This window comes from Mytilus edulis, chromosome 2 (genome assembly GCF_963676685.1).
Source record: "Mytilus edulis chromosome 2, xbMytEdul2.2, whole genome shotgun sequence".
Lineage (NCBI taxonomy): Eukaryota > Metazoa > Mollusca > Bivalvia > Mytilida > Mytilidae > Mytilus > Mytilus edulis.
This window is the reverse complement of record NC_092345.1, coordinates 40,262,114-40,281,013: the sequence shown is the minus strand read 5'-3', so window position 1 is coordinate 40,281,013 and position 18,900 is coordinate 40,262,114. Positions and strand designations below refer to the sequence as shown.

The following is an 18,900-nucleotide window of genomic DNA, read 5'->3' as shown; positions in this document are numbered from 1 at the left end:
TTTTCTACGGTTACCCCACCTTTTTCATATAATTTAGATTTCAAAAGTGTATACCTTATTCATATATTGTGTAGGTTAAAATGTTATCTTTTCCCATATTGTTTGCGTTTTGATTGGTGTGTAATGCAACAGTGCAATACCTAAGTGTCAAAAGAGAGTTTTCCCCGACCTATTCACATATTTTTAAGGTTCCTATATACAAGGTGATAGGACGTTCGGTTCCGTTGGAATAGGTTACCTTTTCACGCTATGCCTTAAAACTTTTCCTGATGCACAGGTAACCTATTCCAACGGAACGTCCTATCACCTTGTATATAGGAACTTGAGAGGATTCCCGAGATTATCATTTGTGCAATGATTGCTCACAAAATGCTAGGGGAGGCCAACCCCGGATTCCATCCCCTTCGACCCGCCACAGAATACAGATATAATTGATAATTGTTATTTAAAAGTCATATACTATAGCCACTATAGTACTAGAACCGAACACCTGTTTTCGGATATATATATATACGTACACCACATCTTCCTATGTCTATATAGCTGATTTACCGTAAATAACTGCGAGAAAATGAATAATATACAAGTTGATAATTGTCTCTTCTCTGCTAATTTTAATGTGCATGCAATATTCACTCTGATTTACTTGTGAGACCACCGACACTAATAATAATTACCTACAAAATAATAGGTGCTCCTTTACTGGGAAGAACATTTCGGATCAATTTATTGGTTCCATTCCCCCATTCTACACTTCTCCTTAGAAAAAATGCCTTGCACTGCGTCATAATTATCTGGACTACTAACTTACTTCCATATAACTTCGAAAACAGACTATAATCTATTTCACTGGATGAGATTGGGCTCACGGATTTTTTAATGGATTGGTAATTTTTATTTATAGCACAAGTTTACAAAGCAAGATAAACACATTTTTCACCCGGCCTACAAATCAAATGGTTGCCTCCTTACTGACTTACACCTACACAAGCTAAAAAAACATATTCATGGGGGGGGGGGGGGGGGGCGGGGGGGGGGGATTCAGATGGGGGATGCTAGTCATGTTTCTGTGATTCCCTATATAATCAACAAAATTTTTCACACAAAAAGGGGGGCAGGGATTTCTCCTTAATAAGAAATCTCTATTTTCAGCATAAGCTCATATAAATTTGCCTTTTGAAGAACTGAAATAAATATGAGACGGCTAATGATTTTTCAGATGCTTTACATTAAAATACATCCATGTGACATTCACAATTATATATAGATCCAAATTTAAAAAGCTATTTTTTTCAATATTTAAATAATGTAGGATCAAATCTTGATACATGTATGTAGTTGAAATTGTTAGCTTTAAACATGTTAAACATTAAAAAATGAACACCCAAAGTTTAAACCACGTTTAAACATAAGAATGACCATGTAGTCTTTATTATAAATGTATGCTATTGCTATGAAACTAGGTCATTGTAGGTAAACTGTCATCTATTCCCTTAAATCTTTGTTCCCAGTCACCCCAAGTTTGATTTAAATTAGTCAAGTATATCTACTCTATTAGGTCTCTAGTTTGGATAGTTAATAACTTGCAAATTACAAATGAATTAAAATCATACTCCTCCCAAATTTATTTCTTTTTAAAAATATTATGGATGAAATACATGTAGCAAGTAAGGGATGAAATTAAATTGGATGAAATGTGGCATTTTTTTTTTTTATAAAGTAGTATGTCGTCTGAAGTTGTCAAACTTAATTATAGACCCTTAAGGGGCGGATCCAGTCATTTTAAAAAGGGGTGGGGGTGGGATTCTAACCCAGGACAAAAGGGGAAAGGGGGGGGGTCCAATTACATGTCCCTATTCAAATGCATTGATTATCCAACAAAAGGGGGGTTCCAATCCCTTGAACCCCCCTCTGGATCTGTGCCTGCCCTTTAAAAATAAAATTATCCTTATTTTGAGTTAAAGCTTATAAATTTTTCTATAATGCTTCTCAGGGGCGGATCCAGCCATTTTAAAAGGGGGGTCCCAACCAAGAGCAAAGAGGGGTTCCAACTATATCTCCCATTCAAATGCATTGCTCGGTAAAAGAAAAGGATTCCAACCCTCAAATCTATGGTCAGGTTGTTGTCTCTTTGACACATTCCCTTTTTCCATTCTCAATTTTATCATGTAGTCGTCGTTGTCCCAGGACATTTAGTTTTCGCTTAATAACTTTAGTACAAGTAATAGAAATCTATGAAATTCAAACACAAGGTTTGTGACCAGAGTTTTGTTCAGAGTTTAGGAATTACATGAATTAGGGGCCAATAGGGGCCAATATAAAACTTTGTTTGATTTTATAGAAAATTGAATTATTGGAGTTCTTTGATATGCCAAATCTAACTGTGTATTTAGATTCCTAGTTTTTTGGTCCTGTTTAAATTGGTCTACCTTAAGGTCCAAAGGGTCCAAAATTAAACTTATTTTGATTTTAGCAATATTTAAATCCTTGGTGTTCAGATTAATATGCTGAATCTGAATATTTACTTAGATTTTTTTATTATGGGCCCAAATTCAAGTTGATCCAAATCGGGGTCCAAAATTTTACTTTGTTTGATTTCAACAAAAATTGATTATATGGGGCTCTTTGATATGCTGAATCTAACCATTCATTAAGATTTTTGATATTTTGACCCATTATCAAATTGGTCCACATTGAGTTCTAAAAGGTCCAAAATTTAACTTTATTTGATTTCACCAAAAAATGAATTATTGGGGTTCTTTGATCATGTTGATATGCTGCATCTAACCATGTATTGAGATTTTGAATATTGGACCATTTTAGAGGTTAATTGTCAATTTAAAATTTTTAAGTACTTGGACCGCATTCATTCTGTGTCAGAAACCTATGCTGCATCAACTATTGAATCACAATCCAAATTTAAAACTCAGAGTTGTATTGAGCTTGAATGTTGTGTCCATACTTGCCCCAACTGTTCTGGGTTCAACCTGTACGTTTGTATCAAGCTGAGCCATGCATAGCATTTTTATCTGATTTATATATTAATTTGAAATTTTGACAAGTGAGACACATACAGATTATACTGTTAACAATATTTCAGAGTTTAACGTAGTCAAGCGAAACAAATTTTAGAAGAATAGTTGAATCATGTCTTTGTTGTCAAATGAAAAATTAGTACGAACACAAAGAAAAAGTATGGGAATGTTTGTTTTTTAAACTATTGACCAGGGTGAAAGTCTTTGAAAGTCATGACTGGCAAAAAGTTTGTGAAATGAAATAGCACAAATATTCCATTCTTTTTAAATATAACTGAATATAAAGAAAAACACAAACTGATGTTTTATAATCATGATAATAGTTTTTACCCTTTTTATGTTTTATAGGACAAGAAATATAGAAAAATGATGAAAAATATAAACAGTTACAATAGAAATGAGCGCAAAACAAGATAAACAGAATACAACAAGGCCTAAATGGTAAGACCACTTCTATATACTGTAAATTCAGATTTTTGTCGAGCCTGCAACTTTTGTTGCAGAAAGCTCAACATAGGGATAGTGATCCGGCGGCGGCTACGGCGGCGGCGGCGGCGGTGTTAGCTCACTTCTTAAAAGCTTTATATTTCAGAAGGTGGAAGACCTGGATGCTTCATACTTTGTATATAGATGCTTCATGTTACGAAGTTTCCGTCAGTCACATGTCCAATGTCCTTGACCTCATTTTCATGGTTCAGTGACCACTTGAAAAAAAAGTTCAAATTTTTTGTAATGTTGAATTCTCTCTTATTATAAGTAATAGGATAACTATATTTGGTATGTGCCTACCTTGCAAGGTCCTCATGTCTGTCAGACAGTTTTCACTTGACCTCGACCTCATTTCATGGATCAGTGATCAAGGTTAAGTTTTGGTGGTCAAGTCCATATCTCAGATACTATAAGCAATAGGGCTAGTATATTCGGTGTATGGAAGGACTGTAAGGTGTACATGTCCAACTGGCAGGTGTCATCTGACCTTGACCTCATTTTCATGGTTCAGTGGTTATAGTTAAATTTTTGTGTTTTGGTCTGTTTTTCTCATACTATATGCAATAGGTCTACTATATTTGTTGTATGGAATGATGGTAAGGTGTACATGTCTAGCGGGCAGATGTCATGTGACCTTGACCTCATTTTCATGGTTCAGTGGTCAAAGTTAAGTTTTTGAGTTTTGGTCTTTTTATCTAATACTGTATGCCATAGGTGAACTATATTTGGTGTATGGAAATATTAAATGATCTTTATGTCAGTCACGCAGGTTTTATTTGACGGTGACCTCATTTTCACGGTTCATTGCACAGTGTTAAGTTTTTGTGTTTTGGTCTATTTTTCTTAATCTATAAGTAATGGGTCAACTATATATGTTGTATAGAAGCATTGTTAGCTGTACATGTCTGCCTGGCATGGTTCATCTGACCTTGACCTCATTTTCAAGGTTCATTGGTCTTTGTTTAGTTATCTTGGTTAATGTTAAGTTTATGAGACAGTTGTAATAAAACTAAGCTTTATACTTAGGACTATCAACATAATATCAATGATTAGTATAGAAGGCGAGACATTTCAGCGTGTGCACTCTTGTTCAGGGAAGGGACAACTTATTGTGATTACAAAAAAAATCTGCATAAAGATCTATATAGTTACATGATATATATATATATATATATATATGTTTCTGTTATCAAAATATGATTTCTTATTTTTGCGATACTCACCCAGTCACATTATTCGCATTACTAAAAAGTTTCGATAATTTCTGAATTACAGTAATAAAAGAAATTGCCTTTGAATGATGTCTCATATAAAAATAAGAAAATGTGGTATGGTAAATGAGTGACTTATCCACCAGAGTTCAATGAAGCGGATGCAAGAAATTAAAGGCCAATCATGGGCCTGCCTTCAATAATGAGAAAACACTTCCTTTATAGGTCATCCATTAAAGATCTCAACATATAAAGATTTAAACAATCCAATTTAGTTCAACATGTTCAAAGTCAATAACAATTAATAAAAAAAAATCATGCCTAATATAAAATATTGTTTGTTTCTCCAATCCTGACCGACCCTGCAAAAATGGCCCTACTCATAAAATTTTATTGTCAAAACTAAGCCAAATATTATTTTATTCATTTCTGATTTTCGGGCTTGCCGGATCATCCGATAATATTCAGGCTTTTGGGAAAAATAAAATTATTTACCTACCTACCTACCCACACCTGGCTTGTCAGAATAGGGATTAGGGAAACAAACAATATATTAATTTAGGCCTCATGTCTGTGAGCACTCAACCTGACCATAATATAGGACAGTGGTTCAAATATTAACACAGAATATGAACATTCTATAACAACTATTGCAAGTGGCTCAACTTTAAATATCACTGCAAGGCACTAAACAACGAATATTAAATCTTGGACACAAAGCACTGAAATAAGAGAACTCATAAGCATGACAAGTAAGAATATCAAATGAAAGTTTCTCAAAATGTTCATTAAAACATGATAAAATAAGCTTATTTATATTGCTGTTTTTTCTCCATTTATGACATTTTTTTTTATTTTGTGTATTTATAGGTCAGATATCTTGGTTTTTATGATCATCAACAGGTCCTGCAGGTCTATACTGAAGAGGAAAGTTAATTGTTAATACTTTTCTACATAATGTGCTAATTGGATTATTAATGTGAAATGAACTCAACTGTGTGTTTTTCTGGAAAAAGAAATAGAAAAAATCCTACAAAATTGCTATAAACAAAATGGAGTACTATCAAAGAACACAATTGTGTAAAATGTAACAACCTACATTCATATTAACTGATGGATTATGGAGAAATTAAGAAAAAAAATAGTATCTTTGTCATGTTTGTTGTCGAAATAAACACCTGCTTTATCAATTCATGTACATGGCTCCATCATATCAAATATACAAAGAAGATGTTTGAAGAACATACGTTGCCAAAATTTATTCAACCAATTGAAGGAAGATGTCTTGTGGATTGAATTATTTATGCACTGAACTGTTATGTAGGGGGCCGAATACACAGCAGCTGAAACAGAAGACAAGTTAATTTGACATGAAAAGTGTTTATTTTATTTAATATGCAAATATGAGCACAATATTAATAACATCACAAATGGTATGATATTCATAGCATTTTGCTTATTATTGTATTGTCTTAAACATGCTAAACAGTCAGCCTTTTGTTTTTGTATGTTTAATACTCACCATGAAAATTTGTATTACAGTATTAAAGTTTTAATTATCTTTTGTATCAATAATTCAGTCTAGGAGAAAATATATTAATACTGTTTGTACTGTTATGAAATTTCCATAGAGGAAAAACATTTCCTTAAGGGAAATTTGATGTTCAGAAATTTCCCTAGAGGAAATTTGAAGATCAATGATTTCCTTAGAGGAAATTTGTTGTCTTGAATTTTCCTCCAAGGAAAAGTGTTTGTCAAAAATTTCCTCACAGGAAAAAGTATTTCCTCCAAGGAAAATTTGAAGCTGCAAATTTCCTCAAAGGAAAAAGAATTTCCTCTAAGGAAATAGAATTTCCTCAAAGGAAATAGAATTTCCTCAAAGGAAATAATTATGCAGCAAATTCCCTAAGGGAAATCTTTTTCCCTTGAGGAAAAAACAATTTCCCTTGAGGAAAAATCTTTTTCCTTCAGGGAAATTTGATTTCCCTTGAGGAAAAGTACTTTTCCTCTGAGGAAATTGTTGAAAAAAGGGGCATAACTTTTTCAACAGTGGTGCTAGATCCAAAAAATTTTAGGACAAATATCAGGGAACCAATACCAACCAAGTTATCAACTTTGTTTTGACTTAACTCCAAAAATTAAGGTGACAACTTTTGCACTCAGCGGAATTGCAAACTTGTCCCGGAGACTGTTATACGTTTGTACTATTATTGAATGGTTGCAAGGATGAAAGCACATTAGCAGTCCCTGAGATACTAACTGTTCCCTGAGGCATATATCATTTTATGATAACATTTTTACTATCTAAGCTATGGATAAAAATCAAATACTGTTTTTGCATATAGGATGTTTTACTCTTGTTAAAATTGGTTGCAATTGAATTCACAAATGATACCTTAGCATTGCAGCTTTTTTTTTTATAGAGTTCGGTTTCGGTGGAAACGTTAAGCGCAATAAAAAATGTTATAAAACATAACTAGTCTACAATAGCACATAATAAGTGAACAAGTGACAACATGAAAATCCTAACATGTGACTAAATATTCCTTAAATGTTAAAGGGTGTCATTTTATGAAAAAAATAAGGAAATCAAGTCTACTAAACATTTATCAATATGATCATCTTGTGAATATTCTAAACAATAAAAAGGTAATAATCATTATCCACCATATTAAGCACCATTTGAACAACTTTTGCATACATCTTTGAATAATTTAGTATGGATTCCTTACTGTGTTCAACAGAATCTAACTATGAGCAATATACCCCAAGAAAATTACCTTCTTTCAAACTACTATAAAATTTGGAAATCAGCCATAGAATTACTAAAACCCATAATCATATATCACTTTCCTTATATTGCATTGAAGACTTCTATGTTATATGCCAATGTTAATGATATTTGTTTTTTATGCTAAATATTGAAAAGCTGAACTAGGTTTAATCATCAGTGTCTTCTTCACTGTAATCACTGTCCTCATCATCAGAAAAATCCTCATTTTCATTCTCAGAAGAAGCCTCCTCATCATCAATGAAATCTTTATCTTCATCATCAATGAAATCCTTACTTTCATCACATACTTCCTCATTTAGATCATAACTTTCAGTAGAGTCACTTTCACTATCTTCACTTTCCCTGTTATCTTCTTGCTGCTCCTCATTGTCATTGTAGTCTTTTTTGCCATTTTAATACGCCCGTCGTCAATGAAATCCTTACTTTCATCACCTACTTCCTCATTTAGATCATAACTTTCAGTAGAGTCACTTTTACCATCTTCACTTTCCCTGTTATCTTCTTGCTGCTTCTCATTGTCATTGTAGTCTTTTTTGCCATTTTTATACGCCCGTCGTCTTTCAAACAACGGGCGTATCATGCGCTAAAGCGCATCCCTTTATTCCCATTGCATGCATATTTCTGAATATCGTTGCTACCATACTAAAGAATAGCGGGACACATTTAAATGTTTTAAACAATGACATCATTTTTCAAAATGTTACCTCGTCGAAATTTGCACTTTTTTTTATAATGACCCATACATGATAACTACATTGAAATGAATTCTAAATTGAGTGTATTCACGGGTGTCATTCGGTTTAACGAGAGAAATGATCGTGAAAGAATATCTAACGGGGGTCAAGTATTGCGAGACGATCGTGGAAGCTCTGGTACCGGATCGTGAATTTTTTTTAATGCAAATTCTAGTTCAGACTGTGAAAAAATTACTTAATTTTCAAAACGCGGAAAAAATCCGAAAAAAAATATGCCTGTCAAAATGGTTAAACTTCCTCAACATAACTGTGCAATAAGACGAAGAAAATATGCAGTACTTTACGAAAAAAACACAAAAGGCGCAATTGCATGTCTATGGAATTAATTAAAAAAAACACGCTATTTGTACCTGTAATTGTCATATTTCAAAATATCATGATATATTTGAAATTAAATCTTTGGTGTATTTGATAGTACAGTAAAATAAAAGTATGCTCTTCCCTTAAAAGCATTAATTTGTTTATGAAAACCTTGAATTTTGATGAATTTTCGTCAAACTTGATCGTGAAAGATCAGGCAACGCATTATTTTGATCGTGAAAGATAATGCGTGACCATCCTTGATACTAGTAATCAGAAATCAATATTTTTAACCATTTGATATACCTGCAACTGGTTAAAGCCTGTTATATTTTGATAAGAATGAACATTAATGCTATTTTTTTTTAATTCAACACTGTACCTCGAAAGTTAAAAAAAAAAACAAAAGTAAAAAAATCAGTATGAAAAACTCAGCTCTGAGAATCGGTCTAGTACAATTCATGCAGACATCCACTATTTAGCCAATATTTTTTTTATGGATGTGCAACGTTTTAACCAAAATGTAAACCATCAACCAAATACTTATAGCAAAAAACATTATCTTTCTGAACAATTTAAGATTGAACGATAACCAACATTTTGTGCAACAGTTGTATGTATCTTTATATACAACGCAGCAGATGTGGATTGATTTCCAATGAGATAACTATATATACTACAGACTATAGAATACCAGAGAGCAAATGCTTAAATGTCTCGTCTGCTTTACTTATGATAGTATATTTGTTGAACGTCTGTAATATTAAGGGTTTTACTAGAATTGTCAAATACGCTTACGATTGTGAATGGTTCAAAAAAAAGGTCAAGGTCAGATGAACCATGTCATACAGATCTCTACAAACATCCCGTATACCAAATATAGGTGTTCCGATCCTTACAGTACCTTAGAAACTTACAAATGTAAAAGTTATGTTTGGCCAATTAATTCGGAACATAAGGTCGAAAGTATATGAACCCTGACCGACATCCAGACATCAACAACTAACTTTCATTCAATATATTAAATATAATTGATGTCATATATGAAACATGCTGACAGACATGTACACCATGCACCAAATACCGTGGCTCTATAGCATACAGGTTCAATGTATTTTTTAGCTAAAGGCCAAACAACATAAAACGAACATTGCCAAATGATGCATGATAATGAGGTCAATGTTATTTGAAGTCTTGCAGAAGTCAAAAATGTACACCTTACAATCATAACAACAGGCAGTTATCCTAAAGCTTAACGAATCCGCGATACGGACTTGACCATAAAACTAAATATTCATCCATGAAATGAGGCAAAGTCGAGGTCAGATGAATCATGTCTGACGGACATGTAGATTATAGGATTTAATATACGAAATGTAGTTATCCTATAACTCGTGATAAGTGAGTACTTCACATGACAATAAAAACATTCATCCTACAACCAGCCAACTATTATACAAATAACATGTTCACGAATGCACAAATAATAATTTGTTTCTGAAAATATTAATACTTTGAAAGGCTTAAATTTAATGAGGATCTTGGCAAATCTCGTTCTTCTCAATACCAATAACAAATATTAATTATCATATAATTGAAGAATAATTTGAACGTCATCGTAGCATCAGATCTTTCATGATCCTTTTCACGATCTTCAAAAATGCGGTATGTGATCTTTCACGATCCAAAAAATCATTTTTGTGTAAATATTACTTTTTTTAACAAGTTTCAGATTATGTTTATACAAAATAACTATGAGAACCATTTGATTCATTCAAATAGAATGCCCTATTCGGATAAAAATAGTTTATTTTATTCGAATTTGTGGAAATTTGTTTACATATTTTCTGGCATTGAAATGTCAAGAAGGAATCTGTCTTTTGTTGTTTTGGAAAAACTGTGTACTTTTAAAACTGGACCATTTTGACAGACAGTTTTACTTTGTTGAAAATTTGTCTGTGTACTTTTAAAATTAAATTAGAAAATTTATTGACCTTTCATATGTCTTCTCTATTAAATTTCTTTCACGATCCGTTACCAGAGCTTTTACGATCGTCTCGCAATACTTGACCCCCGTTAAACATTCTTTCACGATCATTTCTCTCGTTAAACCGAATGACACCCGTGGTATTCAATTAACTATTTCAGAGTATCGACAATAGTTTAAATTATAGTTATTAACAATGTTTTATAGGTTCAGGGTGAAAGCCTTAAAGCTGCTAGACAGTACCAGTCAGCCATCGGAATATACAGAGCGGCCAAAGAGACTGTTGCCTTAGCAGAAGATAAACTAGTAAAAGGACGGGAATGTCAATTGTCTTCTGCGTGGCAAGAAATGTTAAATCTTGCAACAGAAAGGGTAATTATTGTTTTATATCATAAATATCTGCCTAAGTTTCTAGTCTAAGTTATATATATTCGTGGTGAAGAAATGTTAAGCTGCAAGTATCTTTTTCACGACGAAGAAATATATCAAACAATATCGTTCATTATGATTAATATATACACCTGTAATAATTTGGCAGGATTAAACTTGTTTAAAGCTCAGCTGGCCATCCTCCGGCGTCAGTCGTGGTCGTTAAGATCTTCTCCTTTGAAACTGCTTGAACAATTTCAACCATACTAAGGGTCAACAGTTTTTTTTTCTATGACGTCATATTTTGAGGGACCATGCATGTGACCCTTAAAGGGAAATCACACTATTTATACTACTAATAATAATTCATTGAAATTTTGCATGTAGACAGATCATACTTATTACGATATTTTAGGCGGAAATTTTTTTTGGGTCACCGATGTTATTTTCGAGATATGACGTCATCAAAACTTAAAGAATCGTGTTATATCAAAATATAGAAATAGCGCTTTAAATTGCTTTAAAATGGCAAAATTATTGAAAAACGATTGTAAACTGGAATATCAAATACTTCCGAAATTATCTTTATACGCAAGTATTATTAAAGTTTAAACACATATTATTGAGTTATTTATTGACTGGTGATTTGATAATGAATTTCCAAGGACTATTCCTAAATTCTCCAAAATATTTGTTTCGTCTAGCCAGTTTTTTTTTATGTAAATACCTGTAGCTTTACTACTTTATCAGATATTTTATATTTCTTTAATATTTTTATCGTTAATACATATTTCACTACCATCTTAATTGAGACTACCATAGTGATCGTACTGGCCGTAATAAATGTTTCTTCGCAAACCTGTAATTTCCGTTAAGACTTATAAGAGATAAAAGACCCAAGCTTGGCGAAATATTTAGCACAAAAGAAGCGCCTGTTTCTCCTCTACAAGACCTATATAGTCATACCCCGTGACACCCTTCATTATTTTTTTCTAGAAGCCCTGGAATAGGCCCGCTATTTTTTTACCATTTTTTTCAAATTTGGGCCCTAGTTTCAGATTTTTGAACACAGATGCGATATTTTACAGGGTAGGACTACTTTTACATACGTTCTAAATTGAAGTGAGTGTATTGGTGACCCTACACCTACACCTACACCTACAAATAATCCGTTGAAAGATGCAGATTTACTGTGGTACTGAATATTAGCCTTAAAAGAGATGTGACTTGTTTAATCAATAAATGGTATAAAACCATTTCAAGATTGAGTTGAAATTGCAATATTAGGATTGATTTTCTGCCTTTTTGAATATTTTTTTATTTAACGGCCGTTGCTGTCTTATTATTTTTTTTGATTTCTCGATATATCGCCTTATTGTTCGCTAGCTTCTGCCTGGTCAAGAAAGGTTACAAGGAAGCAATTATTTACATAGGCGACAATGGTAGCCTTATTTGGTCCTGCCTTTTCACTATCAAAGATCCATTAAAAAAAATTTCGAATTCTGAATTATCAACACCTTTGGGTGTAATACACCTAATCGCTATTTATTCCATTCCGGATAAGTTCTAAAATTACACAACTTTTTCATCCAGTTGAAGCTATCTGGGACCCTGTTTAAACAATTCACCATGCATGATACTTTTTAATGAGACCTGTTTAAACTACCGTAAATACTTCAAACAAAATATTTTTTTTAATTCAATTTTAATTTCGAAAAAAGTGGATCATACAATGTCAAAGTTTCTTGATGATCACTTTCTAAAGTTTTTTCTTCCTCAGCTCACTTCTGATGACCTCCATTTTTCGGCCGGTGACCTCAAACAGGAAGTTGTATAAATGACTGTTTTTCCCGGAATGGACTAAATAGCGATAAGGTGTATTGCAATGGTCAAACACATACGGTGCCGTTTTTTGATAGAAAAATGGCATTTTTTTAAGGGTACTCAACGGTTCCGGAATTTTCGAAATAGTATGAATGAAGAACACCCCTTGCTTAATTTGGCACAGAAAATCTTGCTAGTCTTAGAGAGTTTTCTCTAAATTTCTCGCTATTTCTACACCAATGGCCAACACTCATTTCTCACTATTTCAATTTTAATTTCTAATTACCAAGGCAGCAGAAAATAAATTTACTTCTACCTATTATCTTGGATGTAAAATCTAGGTGGCGCCAGCGATCTATATTTACTTCCTTTTAACCTAAACAGTGTAGTATGAGTTATAAGGCTACTTGAATAATTTTTGTTTATATATCAATTAAGGTCATTTTTAAAATACTCAAAATTATATGATTAACAGTCTTGAAACAATGGTGAAAATGCAGAAATTTGTTCAGCATGTTATCTCTGTTTTCTAAATAAACACAGTTTTGAAAATAGATTCTACACCCAACATATTGATATCGGTGTAAAATTTAATTCTAATACAACTTCTCTCTTCAGATACACATATTATGTTTTATAAAAGACGGAATAATCGAAATGTAATATCCGTGGAATGTAATATGCTTTGAAGTTTTGGTGAAGAGTGCTTTCTTTCACGTCCGCACTTCTATCAAGTATGGCATGCCAAAATAACATTTAAAATTTTATTGCGGATCATGGCGAATATATAAATAACAGAACAATAACATACATTGTAATTCAAGACGACATATAGACACCATGTGACACTCTTAATTTTTCGATTATATTAGTGTAACAGAGTTGATTTTCTTCTCAGATCTAGAAAAAAAAGTAACGGATATTTTTACATCAATATGCTAAAATTTTAACCCGATTTCAATATTCAAAATATGAAACTTGTATTTAAAATATAGATTAAAAAGAGAACTCGATACGATTACAGAATGGAACTCTAAAACAGATAACAGTTGCTTCGTGGGTCTTAATTTATTACTACATGTACGTCTTTGTTTAATAGGCACATGTTTTTGTGTAATTCACGTTTTTTTTTGGTAGAGTTAAGCCATATATTTAACTAATATTCTATAGTGTGTCTTTTCGTGTTGTAATGTCATACATATACGTACTACTTTTTAGGTAAGGGCGAAGGTTGGCGCCTTTTAAAACATACTTGCTATATTATCATGATGCATCTGTCCCAAGGCCAGTTGTTAAATGGATGTCGTTTGTGAGTTTCATAGATGTTTTTATATGACCGCAAAAATTATTTTTTTTGGTCGTATATTGGTAACACGTCGTCGACATCGTCGTCGTCTGCGTCGTCCGAAGATGGATGGTTTCCGGATAATGAATTTAGTTTAAGTTAATAGAACTCGATAAAATTTTAACACAAGGTTAATTACCACTAAAAATAGGTTTGGATTGAGTTTGGGGGTTTTGGTCCCAACGGTTTGTGAATAAGGGACAAAAAAGGGACACAAATAAGCATTTTTCTTTGTTTTCGCACAATAACTTCAGTATAAGTAAATAGAAATCTATGAAATTTAAACGCAAGTTGTATGACCACAAAAGGAAGGTTGGGATTGATTCTGGGAGTTTTGGTCCCAACAGTTTAGGAATTAGGGACCAAAGGGTCCAAAATTAAACCATGTTTGATTTCATCAAAAATTGAATTATTGGATTATCTAATATGCTGAATGTAATCGTGTATTTAGATTCTAAATTTTTGGTCCCGTTTTCAAATAAGTCTACATTAAAGTCCAAAGGGTCCAAAATCAAACATAGTTTGATTTTAACAAAAAATGAATTCTTGGGGTTCTTTGATATCCTGAATCTAAACATGTACTTATATTTTCGATTACGGGCCCAGTTTTCAAGTTGGTCCAAAGCGGGGTCCAAAATTAAACTTTGTTTGATTTCAACAAAAGTAATTGAATATATGGGTTTCTTTGATATGCTGAATTTAACCATGTATTAATGTTTTTGGTGTTTGGGCCCTTTGTCAAATTGGTCAACATTGATATGAGTTCTAAAGGGTCCAAAATTGAACTTTATTTAATTTCATCATAAACGAATTATTGTGGTTATTTCATATGCTGAGTCTATAACCATGTATTTAGATTTTGGATATTGGACCATAATAAGAAAATGTCCAATTTATTTTTTTAAAGATTTTAGACCACATTCATTCTGTGTCAGAAACCTATTTTGTGTCAACTATTTAATCACAATCCAAATTCAGAGCTGTATCAAGCTTGAATGTTGTGTCCATACTTGCCCAACTGTTCAGGGTACGATCTCTGCGGTCGTATAAAGCTGCGCCCTGTGGAGTATCTGGTTTGTTTCCCGTTTTGTAAATAGATCAGACCGTTGGTTTTACTGTTTGAAAATGTGTACACTGGTCATTTTGGGACCCTTTATATTTTGCTGTTTTGGGTCAGCTAATCAAAAGAAGGCTCCGTGTTGAAGGTCGTACTTGGACCTATAATTGTTAGCTTAAATTCGCTGAGACTTGGATGCGGAGTTCTCTCAATGGCACTTATACAACATACTCTTATTTATAATGTTCTCAAGTACAAATGTATTTATAATTATTTGTTATTTTATTTTTCAAACTTATTTCGAAATATATTAATTGGAAAATAAAGAACTTTATTCATGTGCGAACTAAAGTTGGGTTTAGGGGTGGCATGAATATAGAAAAATAATACCTTTTTATAGTCCAGCTTGTGCAATACCATAAATTGAAAAATTTAGAATATATAAAAGGATATGAGACTTTTCAATCCCTTAAAAAATTTGCCATAATTCAAGGTCGCTACACGTCATAACATTATCGGACAAGGAATAGGTAGCATGATTTGATTTCCTTTAAAATGTCCATTCGAATTTTCAGTATTAATATGATCCTATAAGCTATACTCCCAGTTCATACATTCCCAGATCTAATTGAATCTTACCTCGAAATTCAGAAGTTTATAATTTTTTAGATGACACGACTATTTCAAGAGCTAAGAAAGTTTGACCTATTTTTATGATTTTGATTATCGTCAATGGTTTCTGAGATACAACAGGGGTTGATTCCTGATGTAGCCAGAGGCAGGGGATCACCCCCCCCCCTTTTTTTTGTGGTTGATTAAATAAGGAATCACTGAATTAAAGCATAACTGGAGCCCCTCTTAGGCAGTCAAGGGGCCCCCTTTTATGGAAATTTCTGGATCCGCCACTGGAAGTGGTATAGATTTTATTTTTCATTCGATCAAGATAGATTATTTTCCATTTAAATTAGGCTTTCTATCACGTCCGCCTTCTGATATCTATTTATAAATATTTCACTTCAGGCACAGTGGTAAAAGTGTTTAAAAGAGGATGTTTTATTCCCAAATAAAAGAGCTCATAATGAAATGATTATTACAATGTATTATCTTTATTTTTTTTTTTTTTACAAATAATTCACCAAAACAATATACATAGTTACAATAGTATAAATTGCACCTATTTTGAAAAAAAAAATCACCTACGTTTTTTTATTATTTCGACAAAATAAAATTGAGAAAGGAAATGGTGAATATGTCAAAGCGACAACCACCCGACCATAGAGCAAACAACAGCCGAAGGCAACCAATGGGTCTTCAATGTAGCGAGAATTCCCGCACCCGTAGGTGTCCTTCAGCTGGCCCCTAAAATATGCATAATAGTACAGTGATAATGGACGTCATACTAAACTCCGAATTATACACAAGAAACTAAAATTTAAAATCATACAAGACTAACAAAGGCCAGAGGCTCCTGACTTGGGACAGGCGCAAAATTGCGGCGGGGTTAAACATGTTTATGAGATCTCAACCCTCCCCCTATACCTCTAGCCAATGTAGAAAAGTAAAACAATAACAATACGCACATTAAAATTCAGTTCAAGAGAAGTCCGAGTCTGATGTCAAAAGATGTAACAAAAGAAAATAAATAAAATGACAATAATACATAAATAACAACAGACTACTAGCAGTTAACTGACATGCCAGCTCCAGACCTCAATTAAACTGATTGAAAGATTATGTCTTCATCATATGAATATCAGGTACAATCCCTCCCGTTAGGGGTTTAGTATCATACTATCATAAAATATATGAGAAGAACATAACCCGTGTCATGCCAACAACTGTTTTTTTTAGAAATAAATGTGTTTAGTTCCGATGCAAAGACCCTATCAGTGAATCAATGTTAAAGCCAAAATATGCAATCTTTAATGACCTGACAACAGTATCGTAACTATATCCCCTTTTAATAAGTCTATTTAAAGGTTTTGTTAGTTTCTGAGGAGAATACTGACATTTTTGTGCTTTATAAAGAATATTTCCATAAAATTTTGGATGTGAAATACCTGAACGTATAAGATGTCTGCATGTTGAGTTATATTTACGAATTATTTCCTTATACCGGTGATAAAATTTAGTAAATGTTTTGACCAGTTTGTGATATCGAAAACCCTGGTGTAATAATTTTTCAGTAATACATAAATTTCTCTCGCTAAAATCTAATACATTGTTACATACACGAGCGAATCGTACAAGTTGAAAGTTTCCTTTCTGTGTTTATTTTGTAGAGGTATCATTGTTAACACCAATTTAATTTTGAATTTTGAAAAAAATGTTGATTTTTTAAAACTCACTAGAGCTAGAATCCATATTGAATCAAAGAAAAAGTTGGTCTGAACAGACCTCCAAACGATCCAGGATTCCGTAATGAGGAGTACCCAAATTGCAACCGCCATACTTAAATCCAGTTATTAAAAATTGAATATCAGATGTTTTGTTCCATTTCTCCAAATATAAAGATTATAGAATACATTGACAGAACGTCGCTAGCCGATGTATTTTCTTTGATATAAGCATACACTAGATGATGCCAGCGAAATTGCAGTACAATTTAGAAAGTTTTGAAACAAAAAGTTGGGACACAGTAAGGATTTGGATACGGTTAATGCATTTAATTCTAACTTTTAAAAGAGATGAATATTAGGAACATTATGCAAAAGACCCCATAAATTTCGGTTTGAAAATAAGAATGTTAAATACCATTAAGAAAAGTGTGGCTAAGTGTGATTTTCAGTAGTTTTTTACCCTTTAAACTCAACCGTATGCATTGACTTTACCGAAAGCATGAGTATAGAGTAAAAGCTCATACGTCAGCATGAGTATAGAAAAGACCTGACATCATACGTCAGCATGAGTATAGAAAAGACCTGACATCATACATCAGCATGATGAGAAATAAAGAAACTCATACGTCAGCATGAGTAGAGATTTAAAAGCTCATACATAAGTATGAGAAGATGTAAAAGAAACTCATACGTCAGCATGAGTAGTATAAACGCAACCCATACGTCAGCATGGGTAAAAAAAAATAAGACCTCATACGTCAGCATGAGAAATTAAAAAGAAATTCATACGTCAGCATGAGAAGAAAAATAAGAGCTCATACATAAGCATGAGAAAATATAAAAGAAACCCAAACGTCAGCTAGAGTAGTATAAAAGAAACCCATACGTCAGCATGAGTAGACAATAAAAGAAAATCATATATCAGTATAAAAATAACACAAAAATTAAGGTCATAAAATTACAGGTATAAGTACATGTATATACAACAATAGTAATGACTACTAAATAGTCCCCAGAGGCACTGGCAACAAAAGGAGAGAGGTGGGGATGGTGGCGGAAATTTAAAATATAAAATCCAATCAAAACGTAATGAAAATATCTGATGACAAAAGGGGCACTGCTATTGATCCAAAAGCAGCAATATAAATGACGTATATCCCAAAAATAATTTGAAAATGAGGCTAACATGATCGAGAGGTACAAATGGGGAAATCCTATTTATGACTAAAACTGAGTTAATCCTTTATATAAACATCAATTATCCAAATAATTGTTAATTTATATTCATCCTTAATAACAGTAACGGTACCAATTTTCCTGCACCAGATGCGCATTTCGACAATACATGTCTCTTCAGTGATGCTCGTGGCCTAAATATTTGAAAAACCAAAGCTT

The 18,900-nt window shown here is 32.8% G+C and overlaps 1 protein-coding gene and 1 long non-coding RNA gene across 2 annotated transcripts in view; both read left to right on the top strand.

Annotated features, from left to right (window-relative positions):
* Positions 1 to 18,900, top strand: part of LOC139510169 (SH3 domain-binding protein 5-like) — a 206,021-nt gene that overhangs the window by 79,287 nt on the left and 107,834 nt on the right. Inside the window, exon 4 of the mRNA XM_071296523.1 lies at positions 10,779 to 10,943. Within this exon, the coding sequence (XP_071152624.1) occupies positions 10,779 to 10,943 (165 nt within the window). The remainder of the gene's footprint in view (positions 1 to 10,778; positions 10,944 to 18,900) is intronic.
* On the top strand, positions 736 to 6,296 carry LOC139512148 (uncharacterized). Its single transcript, XR_011662175.1, has 3 exons — positions 736 to 887; positions 3,384 to 3,476; positions 5,606 to 6,296. It is a non-coding gene; the product is annotated as an uncharacterized lncRNA (long non-coding RNA).